Below are 11,960 nucleotides of genomic sequence, written 5' to 3' on the forward strand. Positions count from 1 at the left end.
TGATGATGATGTGTGTTTACAGGTCGGCCATGATGGAAGGGTCTGGTACACTGGAAGATCAGCTAGAGGCTACCAAGGTAAGCAACTCTTCCAATCAAGATACAATTTACTCCCTCAGAACTGAACCATAATTGAACCAAAATAACTGAAAACCAAACTGATTATCTGGTTCTGGTCCTGTTATTTTCGCCTATAGGCTTAAGGTGCGAAATCCCTTGGTGTGCTGGACTCTCTGTGGTACTTGTCACAGACAGAGCAAATCAATGTCAGACATTCTTTCTGACAGTATTGTTTCAAGTTTTACTTATGTAACAGTGCGTATATGACTTTCACTCTGGTGAATGGACGTTATGTTGCTGTCAGATATGTGAGTTAAGCATCTCTCAAGTTTCAAGCAGCCTACTGAGCTTTTTAGTAAGTGACCTATGCTCTGGGAAAACTGGGCTTAATGCATTGTGTAAAGTGTCATCCCAGATTAGCCTGTGCAGTCCCAACTTTTCTTTTTTAAAAGTATCTTCTAAACAAATTCCAGTTAAGACTTAAACCCTAATTAGCCTGCACAAAGTGCACAGTCCAATCTGGGACAACACTTTATGCACATGCATTAAGCCCAATTTTTCCCTGATGAGACTCCCTTTGTAAAAATGTACAACATTTTGCTGTGTGTGTCCTTCAGAAAAAGGCGGTGGAGGTACGCTCCCAGAAGGGTCAGCTGAAGAGAATAGAGGACCTGGGGGCAGCCATGGAGGAGAGACTCATCCTGGACAACAGGTACGTTTCCATGGAAACAAGACTATACATAAATATAGGCTGTGCTCTTTGAATAGGGTGTTTAATGCATGTGCGTAAAGTACTATCCCAGATAAGCCTCTGCACAGGCTAATCAGGGATGACACTTTCCGCTTCTATGATACGTATCGTTTAAAGAAAATCTCTTAGCACTTTACGCACATGCATTATACCCCATTTTCACAGAGCACAGCCCATATAAAACACATATACAAATCAAACAAAAACTGTTACGTCGTGCATAAATAATTAATGCTATTTGTGTATGTTAGTTTTCCATTGCATGTGTAATGAAGTAATTGTAACTGAGATTTCTTTTGATGCCTTTGAAAGCAGTTGCGTATTAGATTTTTGTTCTTGATGAAATTAATTTATCAGTTACTTTTTAATTTCTGTTGAAATCAGATGATTTTATCTTGATTGTATATGCCAAAGATAATTGACATTTTGCTTCTGTGCACATGGATATATATAAAGAGAGCATATAGAGAGCTTTCAGCAAGGAAATAAAATTCATGGCAGTTTTCCATTCCCATACTGCAATCTGATTATGCCCCTTGTTTTCTGGTTCCCAGGTACACCGAACACAGCACAGTGGGTCTAGCCCAACAGTGGGACCAGCTAGACCAGCTGGGTATGCGCATGCAGCACAACCTTGACCAGCAGATCCAGGCGCGCAACCGCAGTGGAGTGTCTGAGGACGCCCTTAGAGAGTTCTCCATGATGTTCAAGTAAGTTCATGTTCAGATGAGCCAGGCTGTGTAAAATCAGGGATTAATGTGGAATACAAAGGGACAACACTTGACGCACATGCATTGAGTGCGTCAAGTGTTGTCCCTTTGTATTCCGCACAGGCTAATCAGGGACGATACTTTCTGCTTTGACTGGATTGTCATTTAGAATAAATTACCTTTAAACAATCATTGCCTGGTTATCTATACATCACTATGAAAAGCGTAATTCATGCTGTTTTCTGCTCATCAGTACCTAAATGTTGGCATTGAAGCCTTTAAAACTTGAATCTAGTAAGAAAGGTCTTACATTAAATTGAACTTTCTTAGGGACTACAGATGTGTTGAAATACGTATCTAATGAAGTGGGAAAGGGTTTGTAAAGTGGGGGGTTTGTACGTTATAATGTCCTTACATGGTTGTATTTCTGAGCGCTCACTGACTGCGTGTTGGTTGTTGCAGGCACTTTGACAAGGACAAGTCTGGCAAGCTGGACCATCAGGAGTTCAAGTCCTGTCTCCGCGCCCTTGGATACGACCTGCCCGTTGTGGAGGAGGGTCAAGTTGACCCTGAGTTCCAGGCCATACTGGACATGGTTGATCCCAACAGGTGGGCATAACAATATTTTGGTTTTCTCACTATTTTGTCAATTTTTGCGTTTTAAAAATTAAGTATTTATAATAGTAGAGCAAAATCCTGGGAGTGGATCTTTCTGCTTCTCTAACACAAAATTATAAAAAAATATGCTAAAAATGCTGACAGTAAATGTTTCATCTCTGGCATCGTTCATCTTACATATTTTATCATTTTGTAGGGCTATTCCAACACTCTATAGGCCTATTCTAACACTCCCCCTAAGCAGCCTATTTCAACACTCCCCCTGCCATATGTCACCCTTCATCTCACCATTCATCTATACTGGTGTTGTGTTTTCCGTTGCAGGGATGGCCACGTGTCTCTGCAGGAGTACATGGCGTTCATGATCAGCCGTGAAACAGAGAACGTGCAGTCGAGCTCTGAGGTGGAGCAGGCGTTCAGGGCCCTCACGTCCGGGGACAAGCCGTACATCACCTCCCAGGAGCTCTATGCCGTGAGTATCCACCATTTCACACCTTACAACTTCTTTTAGTACTATGCTTATGGCTCATTTCTGGCCACAGAACTATAAACATTCCTAAGTTAAATGTAAGTCTTAAATGTAAACATAATGCACAAATAATTATTACTGTTATGATTATTCTGTTCTTCAATGTGAAAGAGCTGTAAAGGACCATGTACTAAATAATCCCATAGCATTTCAACACGATGATATAGCATTGGTTTATAATTGTTTTATCGCTGCATGGACTTAACACTTTCCTGCTCAGAAGCCAAGTAAAAGTTGCTATATGCAACCAGCATAAAACGAGACTAGCTTGGAGTAACTCACAGTCTGTTCAGGTTTTATGCTGTTTGCTGCTTGTCAGTACCTTATAGTCGGAAATAAAGCCTTTAAAACTTGAATCTTGTATGAAAATATTAATTATATCTAATTTGATTTTCTAAGGGACAACAGATGTGTTTAAGTGCATATCTGAGTGATAAAGGATTAAAGAGACAATACTTAGTTCTTATATTTAACCTCACGTTCCAATGTATGTCTGTTTCAGAACCTGACGAGGGAGCAGGCAGACTACTGTATACAGCGTATGAAACCTTTCATAGACCGCACTGGACGCACCATACCTGATGCGTACGACTACGCAGATTTTACTGCAAATATGTTTGTGAACTAGCAAACATTGTGACACGAAAAATGACTTTATAATAGGTTTAGGCATTGTATTCTCATTTTATTCAAAATATAATGTTTATACTGTGTTTTGTGGTATGTAACCATTGCTTTTTGTGAGTGTAGCAAATGCTGTATCTAGTAGCATATGGTGTATTGGCATTAATTTATGAACTTATTCCTTTATTTGTATTTTTATCTTCCAGCTTCAATGTATACGCTTTACTAAGTGAAATCAAGGAGAATTACTTATATTCATTTTATTACTTCACTTTTTATACTAGTAAATAAATTAACACCAGAAAGATGGATTATTCATGAAAAAAATAGAAAAAGAAAAATCAAATTAATAAGCTATTTTAATTTATAATTAGTTGGCATGTTGAGTGAGCAAGAAAAATAATGGTAAACAAGCATTGATTATTTCTTGTATTGGTTTTTATGTTAAAATATCATGTAAACAATAAAGAACAAGTTGAAAGATCTGAATAAACTTTTGTCTGAACATGACTTTCTTGTAAATGGTGTTTAAATATGGTTTTTATTTAAGAATACAACTGGTTAAGGTGTGAGATGCATCCCTTTAAAAACCATGTTAATGTTTACCATATAACAATTTTTTCAGGTATTTCAAGATAAAATATTTACATTTACAAACCTCGCTTCAAATAACATGCATATGAACTTGAAGAAATTGACTGCAAATTTAAGGAAACAACATGAAATAAAAGAACACTATAGTCCAACCTGTGTACAGAAGCCAGCCATTGGGAGTGGTCAAAGAGACTGCTGTAGGTAGGTGACCACTTAATGCCCCCGGCAGGGTGGCACAAAGCACTCAAACTATCTGTTCGGCATTCTGTTTCCGAAGTTATGAGCCATTTGCTTGTTGTTTTTTATGTTAGTTTATCCACATGAGTTACAGATCGAGTTCGAGTTTTGTTCTGGTCTGTTGATTTTTGGCACAGTTGGCCTTGGACATTTTCTCTACCATAACAGTTTCTAGACTTTTTATGCCCCTGAAGGAGGGCATATAGTGATCGCACTGTCCGTCTGTCTGTCCTTCCGTCACACTTAAGCGTTTAGGTTTCGAAAAATGCTCATAACTTCTATGTCGCTTCAGACGTATTCTTCATATTTGGTATGCATGTTTCTAATATATGGACAAGGCCTTTCCATACGCACACAAATTTTGACCCCCTTGACCTTGAACTTGGGGTCCGCGTTAAGTTTCGAAATTTGCATTTATGTTTCGAAAAAGTGTTGTTCAGGGGCATGTGTCTTCCGATGGAGACAGCTCTTGTTTGCTTAAAGCTTGCAGATATTTCCTGATTTTGGTGTGCGAGTCTACCTACATCAAGTTTGAGTTTTGTTCCGGCCCATTGATTTTCGAAGAAGTTTCAGGCCTTGGACTTGGGAAGTTTGTTAAATAATACTTTTCCGGAATTTATCCTTAGGATTTTTTTTAGTGCTTATATTTAATTGACTTTAGTATGTGAGCTTTTTATATGGGCATAGCAAACTGCCACGAGTTATATTTCCTTGCATGAGAGACATATAAAGTTTGAGTTTCGTTCTGGTAAGAACATTTGTGCCAATGAAATCTTGGATGAGTTCGAAATTGGTTTCAGGTGGTTGAAAAACATGGCCGCCAGGGGGCCGGGCATTTTTCCTTATATGGCTATAGTAAAACCTTGTTAACACTCAAGCGGCCACATTTATTGTCCGATCATGATGAAACTTGGTCAGAAGATTTGTTCCAATGATATCTGGTACAAGTAAAAAAAAATGGGCACCAGAGGGGCGGGGGCTTTTTTCCTTGTATGTCTATAGTAAAACCTTGTTAACACTAGAGGCCGTATTGATTGTCTGGTTTTCATGAAACTTAGATTTGTCCCAATAATATCTTGGACAAGATCAAAACTGGTTCTGGTTGGTTGACAAACATGGCCACCAGGGGGCGGAGAATTTTTTATGCTACCCCAAAATTTATTTGGGGGGGAGCATATAGTCGCCGCTTCGTCTGTCTGTGTGTGCGTCTGTCTGTCTGTGCACAATTTTTGTCCGGGCTATTTCTCAGCAACTAATGACCGGAATTCAATGAAACTCTATGGGAAGCTTCACTACCAAGAGGAGATGTGCATATTATCACCGGGTTCTGGTCGGATGATTTTTTCACAGAGTTATGGCCCTTTGAATTTTTTGAAATTTTCCATTAACTGTACATATAGTGCAATTCTTGTCCGGGCTATTTCTCAGCAACTAATGACCGGAATTCTATAAAAAAAAAATCTTGTCCCCCCAACTACTGTGCCCTCAAGACGTTTCCATTTATCTGAATATATAGTGCAATATTGTGACAAAAAAAAACAACCTTTAGGGAGCATCACCCGTCTCCGATGGTTTCTTTTCCTTATATAGCATTAGTAAAAACTTCTTAACACTCTAAAAGTCACACATATAGTCCAATCTTCGTGAAACTTGGTCAGAACATTTGTTCTAATGATAATTTAGATGTGTTCGAAAATCCGGTCTGTTGAAAAACCTGACCGCCAGGGAGCGGGGAATATAACCTTATATGGCAATAGTGAAACCTGTTAGAACTCTAAAAAGTTGCATCTATTTTTCACTCTTCGTGAAATTTGGTCAGAACATTTGTTCTAATGACATCGTGGGCTGCATAGAACAGGTCAGTTCCTTTGTATCTCAGGTGAGCGACTCTTGTTTACTTTTGTCGAGTTTTGAGACAAAAGTGAAATGAGAGGTCATCTGTGTCCCATTCGCATCTTGTTTAATGGGTCAGCTGATAGTATAATTCTCATTCAAAGAAACAAACACAGAAGGCTTAGAAATAGTTCTTTTTCATTCAAACTAACCCCAAGGTTAGCACAATTATCTGAAATATGTATAACGTTTATAACATAGATATTTCAAATCTCATACACACATTTTTTGAAATATAAAAATTTCGCCCGGAGACACAATAATATAGGTTTGAATATTCCGTTTGTTATAATATATCGTGGTTCTCCAAAAACCTTTTCAAATTATGCTCATGTGGTCAAAAATGGACACGCAACATTGTCCAATTGTCATGTTACAACTTGTTACACATGACTACATGAGGCGTTTGGTGGTCACAACTGTCACAGGGTCCCATGCTTGTCATACGAACAATTTATAGATGCACTTAGTGCTTTATTTATTGGCATGTTTGGTGACGATATTTTCGTAGCTTTTGTTGCACTGACAGAAAGATAATCGTAACTCCTGTGTTTTTACATTAAATATTAAGTTCATATTATGTTGAACACATTTCTTAAAAATGTCTTCTTAATTTGAATGTTTAAATTAAAAATCATGTTTTATGGATTAAGATTGAGAAAAAAAATCTTTTAATGTCTATACTTTCAAAATATACTGATGTACATAGAGTTCAGAAATGGGTTTGAATACATTTTATGACCAAACCATCGGAAAATGTGTACTTGAAAAGGTGATTTTTCAGAATGAAACTTCTGTCACAGTTTAATTCCAGAGTTTAACAGTTTGTGTGACGGAGGCAAACCCATTGTAAGTTTTGCTGACGATGTGAGACTTCCTTTAAACAAAACATAACCTACAAACGGAGAATGTCGTCCCAGATTAGCCTGTGCGAACTTGCGCAGGCTAATCTGGGATGATACTTAACGCACATGCATTAAGCCCAGAACGATGCTCATTGGAATCTTTTCAAGCGGGCTGCGAGTTCTTTAATCCTCTGCCGATTCTTCGGGTCCTCGATGTAGGAATTCGTGTCCTGAAGCATTCTCTCGATCCTCTCTTCATCCACACAGTCCAGAGGCACATTTTCCGAGAGGAGCGGAGAGAACCGGTAGAACGGCACATTCATCAATTTGCAAAAAGCTCTGGCACGATGCGTCGGCTGACCGTAAGATATTGACACCTGAAAATCGATAATTGTTATATATGTATTTCAACACTTACGTTGCTCATAAAATTTAATAAACGTTAAACGTATATAGTCTTGAAATGCAGTTTTCTAGAGTGTCTCTATTAGCGAATACCGGTAAAAGTATCATCATAGCGTAATTTTACATAAATACATTTGTAGAACCATAAGTAAACATAAATTTTTATTATTTATTGAAAAACGTTTCCATAATGATGCTTCTGTATGTCTGTTAAGTTTTTCAGTAGTTAAATAACATTCCATAATCAATAATGCATTTAGAAGTAACCATTTGATTATAAGCCACTGCTTAATATTCTTCGCTGCTGCCAACTCTTGCCTCTATGGTTTACAGGCTTAAAGTCAGACCAGTCGAGCAAATATCAAATATATTGCCGAAACAAATGCTATATGATAACTTTTTTTCTGAATTTTTAGACTAATTGAAGACGTATTTAAAAGACCCTTCTTATATAAAAAAAATCGAAGGTCATTTTAAACATTATATTACATTGTTAAACAAGCATTCAAGTTAATGCTTAGCACCAACATCAATGAATATTTAAGTATTGTTATTTGTAATCGTTGCAGTGGTATCTTTCACGTGTTATTTATTGCACGCACACACTGATCACATAGGGGCGGCGTTCGCACGGCGCTCATATGTCGTCAATTACATGGAGCGAAACGCCGCGTTGCGCGCTTTGCAGTCGCCAGCAATTGTATGGCAACGCTGTGAAGTTTCCGTGCCATCGCATAGAACGCCATGTGGCAAATATGCCTAGTGGCCCATTTCTTCAATGCCATGGCCCGCTTTCCTGTCATGATGTTGACGCATCGTTTTTAACTACCAAATGATGAAGCATTGGCGTGTTATAGCAAATATGCAGAATATTACAACGTCTCAACGCCGAACGAACCGTGATCGTAATAAGAACGCTCTGTGAGCGTCGCGTGCATGCGCTGTTTCAGGTTTTTGTACGTCGTGAGAACGCTGCAGCGACGCTGTTAGAACGCGAATAGGACGCCGGAAGGACGATGTGCGAGTGCAATATAGTACCAATAGACTGGTTCTTTAAGAACGGGCACTGATTCTAAAACAAACCTGTTCTAGGAGGTTTTTAAAAAAACGTTTTGTCTCAGTGAGCAATCTATACGTCTCTTGTGGATGGCGTATCATATCCGACAAGTCTGGCCAGTGTGGGTCTGGTGTTGATTGTTTTACGTAGTTAGAATATCCGCAACCGACAGAACAACCACGTCAAGATATCGAACTGGAACTTCTACAATCTGAAAATAAAAACATGAAACCAAAATAAAATTCAAAGCATTAAGACGTGTTTCAAGCGAATGTACTTGTATCTATTTAATAATGCACAACCACTTCACGAAAATCATGCAATTTTGTAGCAATAAATGTATGTTATATATTAAAGTTAACTGTGCTTCGTTAACAGTCACTATCTGCTCCTTCATTTTATTTGGGGTACCCATTTATGTTAAACCATGTATGTAAATGTATATACTAAAAATAGTTGTTTTTGCACAAAATAATCACCATTTGACTTTTTGCAGCGTCAGCATCGTCAACTTTAATATCCTCCTTGTCGGCATTTTGCAATGGTTGCGGCAATGGTGGATCATTCTTGTCGCCGTTTTGCATTTTCGACAATGGTTTTAATTTTTTGTCAGCATTTTGCACTTTCGGCCATGGTGAATCATTTCTCTCAGCATTTCGCATTTTCGGCAATGGTGAATCATTCCTGTCAGCATTTTGCATTTGCGGCAATGGTGAATCATTCTTTTCAGCATTTTGCATTTGCGGCAATGGTTTGATAAACTGGTGAATGTCTGTGAGAATGTCAAGGGTTGGATTGTTGGACATCAAGCCTCCATCCAGGAACTGTTTGTACGGATGAAAGTAGGACGGAGCAGCAGACGTGCAGCGGGCAACCTCCCAGATGTAATGGTCTGGATAAAACAAAACTCTTAGTGTAGCTTATCAATATGAGCTGCGCTCTGTGAAAAAGCGGTTTAATGCATGTGCGTGTAGTGGCATCCCAGATGAGCCTGTGCAGTCCGCACAGACTAATCCGGGACGACACTTTCCGCCTAAACTAGATATTTGTCAAGATGAGACTTTCTTGAAACGAAAAATATAATAAAAGCGGAAAGTGTCGTCCTTATTAGTCTTGGACGACACTTTACGCACATGCATTAAACCCCCCCTTTTCACAGAGCACGGCCCATATTCATTTTAATAAAATGGACAATTTGTTAATATATAATATTTTTTAACGGTTATATAATACTGTTAACTTCAACAACAAAGACGACAGCATTGGTATGTTCGTCAAAATACTTAAGTTAATTCAGTAATGAGCGTCCTCAATATGATGTTGATCTTGTATTTTGATCTTAAATTTTCTTATCTTTTATGCGGATCATAAAAAAACACTAATTGGCGTTCGTTATATACAACCAACAAAGGGAGTATTTCCAATTGATCAGTTACAAGTCTATTTTTAGTTTAGTCTTATGTAACATGCTAATGAAAATGACAGAGAAAATGACAGAGAGTGAAACTAAAGGCAAACGATGTCAGCAACCTTTTGTGTTTATGTTAAACACAAGGATTTTCCTGTTTCCTGAATATAAATAAAATAAGTTAATTTATGGGGATCACTTTGTGGTTCTTCGATTTGTTCACATCCATCCTCTATATCTTCGTTTATGATCATGTAGGAACGAAACATGTGAAGCTTCCACGGATCGTGATCCCCTTCTACACTTGTTACCAGCACCCTGCAAGAATGACAATTGGTTAATCTACACTTTGTAAATATTTAAATTTTTCTTATACATACCTTAAACAAGTGTAAGTGTGTTTTTTCAATTAAACGAGGTAATGTGATGTTATATAAAACAACAGCTTGTATTTTGTAAATATTAACTGTTTATACCGTCAGCGTTTATCTATAGCTCAATATGTAGTTTCAATACTTATTTATTTTGACTGTTTAATGTACATTCATTCGATTTCCACTGCGCTGGAAAAGTGCAACTGCTTTTAATTCCCTACTGACATCAGGTTTTCGAAACGTAAATCGTACGACGGTGTTAATAATCAACGATGCACCATAATTGTTTTAAATTCTTGTATGTGATTTGATGAGAGGTACATCGAAGTTGTAAATGAGATGGGTCCCCGCGTGCACTGAGCGTAGTATTGTTTTCCAAAGTACACAACAGCCATTTTCACATACTAAATAATATATATATTAAATGATGTGCATTTTAATAACAAAATAAACGGTTTGCCTCGTTTATATATCATATCACTTACAATTGTTTATACTTTTATAATCAGATAATAAATGTATGGATTGCGTATGCTAGCGTTTTTATTACTAAAATACGCGTTAGTACGTACCTTGGGTACCTAATATCCGACATTACAGTTGCTTCCCCAAACTCCTGCTTCAAAAAGGTTTCTAACGGTGCAGAATCGTACGGCCTGGAGCCGCTGAACACTTGATCCTTTAGTCGCATGTACATTTCTTTAATGTGAGATATTGGCTTGCCTAAAATACGAATTTTGATCATCAGTAACAAACAAATCAAACAAATTATGCATATCTCTTAAGAAATAATCGCAGTTTTTGATCCGTTAAGAAACAGTGAGTTCGAGTTTAATACATCGGAAATAAGAGCAACGTTCCAGAATTACAAAGATAAATGATACACATATATTTGTATTATTTTTGATCTCATCAATAGCTATTGCAATTGCAATGACAATAACGTTCATGCAAAAGCGTTCGAACTCGAGTCTCCGCATCCCGATAAATGTGTTTGAATCTGTATGATTGTTAGGTAGCTTTTTGTAAAACAAAAATGAAATCTTGATGCTTGTCTTATCTTACCGGTAGCAATGCCCAAAGCAATTATCCCTCCGGTACTTGTTCCGCCGATCCAGTCAAACATATCTTTGATTGGCTGACCTGCTTCCTTCTCGATCGCCTCCAAGATCTCAAGAATAATGAGTCCCGAATACCCCACCATCCAGGGACAATACCTTGACAGACAGCAATAACATACATGGATACCACCAAACATAGACTGGACACTTCACAAACTCAAAGTTTGTTGATTTGATTCAACATGTGGTACGCAGAACCACAAGTATAGAGCCTATTTGCAACAGATAAATACTTGCCATGGTGTATTGGTTGTTAGTTGTTTTTTCCGTTTGCACACTGGATGTTACTGTACAATATTGCAGATAACAAATTAATCTAAAACCACAAATTTGATAATAATACATTTAACAGTATTAAATGGGTAGTTGTTTAAAAAATGTTTGCTCACCCTGTCCCGAGAAGCCATTGTCCTCCCTGAAATGTGTTCAAGAATGGGTTCAAGTTGAACGTTTCTGCATATTGAAATTATTAAGAATGTTTCTGCACTTTTGAAATGATTAAGAATATTTCTGCATTGTATAAATAATTAATACTGTTTCTGCATTATTGAAATAGTTAAGAATGTTCTGTATTCTTGAATTAAATAAGGATGTTTCTTCAGGATAGCCAATCATATTGAAGAAAAATGAACTTAATCTGAAAACATAGTTTAATTAACGCGTAACTTTCAATAATATATAACTAGTATATAATAAACATATATACAACATATATATAAAACAAGTCTCGGTCCT

At 37.4% G+C, this 11,960-nt stretch overlaps 3 protein-coding genes across 10 annotated transcripts in view; 1 reads left to right on the top strand and 2 right to left on the bottom strand.

Moving 5' to 3' along the window:
- LOC127864056 (spectrin alpha chain-like) overlaps nucleotides 1-3,467 on the top strand; it is an 81,276-nt gene extending 77,809 nt beyond the window's left edge. For all 8 annotated transcript variants that reach the window (XM_052403739.1, XM_052403738.1, XM_052403741.1 and 5 more), the window contains 6 exons: nucleotides 23-77; nucleotides 677-771; nucleotides 1,365-1,520; nucleotides 1,983-2,129; nucleotides 2,463-2,610; nucleotides 3,170-3,467. In XM_052403739.1, the coding sequence (XP_052259699.1) occupies nucleotides 23-77; nucleotides 677-771; nucleotides 1,365-1,520; nucleotides 1,983-2,129; nucleotides 2,463-2,610; nucleotides 3,170-3,295 (727 nt within the window). In that variant the 3' untranslated portion in view covers nucleotides 3,296-3,467. The remainder of the gene's footprint in view (nucleotides 1-22; nucleotides 78-676; nucleotides 772-1,364; nucleotides 1,521-1,982; nucleotides 2,130-2,462; nucleotides 2,611-3,169) is intronic.
- Nucleotides 3,468-6,961: 3,494 nt separating this feature from the next.
- On the bottom strand, nucleotides 6,962-8,477 carry LOC127864059 (uncharacterized). Its single transcript, XM_052403746.1, has 2 exons — nucleotides 8,349-8,477; nucleotides 6,962-7,237 (listed from the first exon to the last, which is right to left on the bottom strand). Exons 1-2 carry the CDS (start codon nucleotides 8,421-8,423, stop codon nucleotides 7,010-7,012), a joined length of 303 nt encoding a protein of 100 aa, XP_052259706.1. The 5' UTR covers nucleotides 8,424-8,477; the 3' UTR covers nucleotides 6,962-7,009.
- Nucleotides 8,478-8,768: 291 nt separating this feature from the next.
- Nucleotides 8,769-11,308, bottom strand: LOC127864061 (85/88 kDa calcium-independent phospholipase A2-like). Its single transcript, XM_052403748.1, has 4 exons — nucleotides 11,170-11,308; nucleotides 10,677-10,827; nucleotides 9,930-10,048; nucleotides 8,769-9,214 (listed from the first exon to the last, which is right to left on the bottom strand). Exons 1-4 carry the CDS (start codon nucleotides 11,306-11,308, stop codon nucleotides 8,769-8,771), a joined length of 855 nt encoding a protein of 284 aa, XP_052259708.1.
- Nucleotides 11,309-11,960: the final 652 nt, after the last annotated feature.

This window comes from Dreissena polymorpha, unplaced genomic scaffold (assembly GCF_020536995.1).
Source record: "Dreissena polymorpha isolate Duluth1 unplaced genomic scaffold, UMN_Dpol_1.0 chrUn092, whole genome shotgun sequence".
Taxonomy (NCBI): Eukaryota; Metazoa; Mollusca; class Bivalvia; order Myida; family Dreissenidae; genus Dreissena; species Dreissena polymorpha.

Coding starts and splice junctions, on each gene's coding strand:
- LOC127864059 (XM_052403746.1), bottom strand. CDS start 8,423: ATGATACGCCATCCACAAGAGACGTATAGATTGCTCACTGAGACAAAA. Junction 7,238..8,348: donor TTAAAAACCTCCTAGAACAG/GTTTGTTTTAGA, acceptor ATCGATTTTCAG/GTGTCAATATCTTACGGTCA.
- LOC127864061 (XM_052403748.1), bottom strand. CDS start 11,308: ATGGTGGGGTATTCGGGACTCATTATTCTTGAGATCTTGGAGGCGATC. Junction 10,828..11,169: donor TGCTTTGGGCATTGCTACCG/GTAAGATAAGAC, acceptor TTCGTATTTTAG/GCAAGCCAATATCTCACATT. Junction 9,215..9,929: donor ACAAATCGAAGAACCACAAA/GTGATCCCCATA, acceptor TGTTTTATCCAG/ACCATTACATCTGGGAGGTT.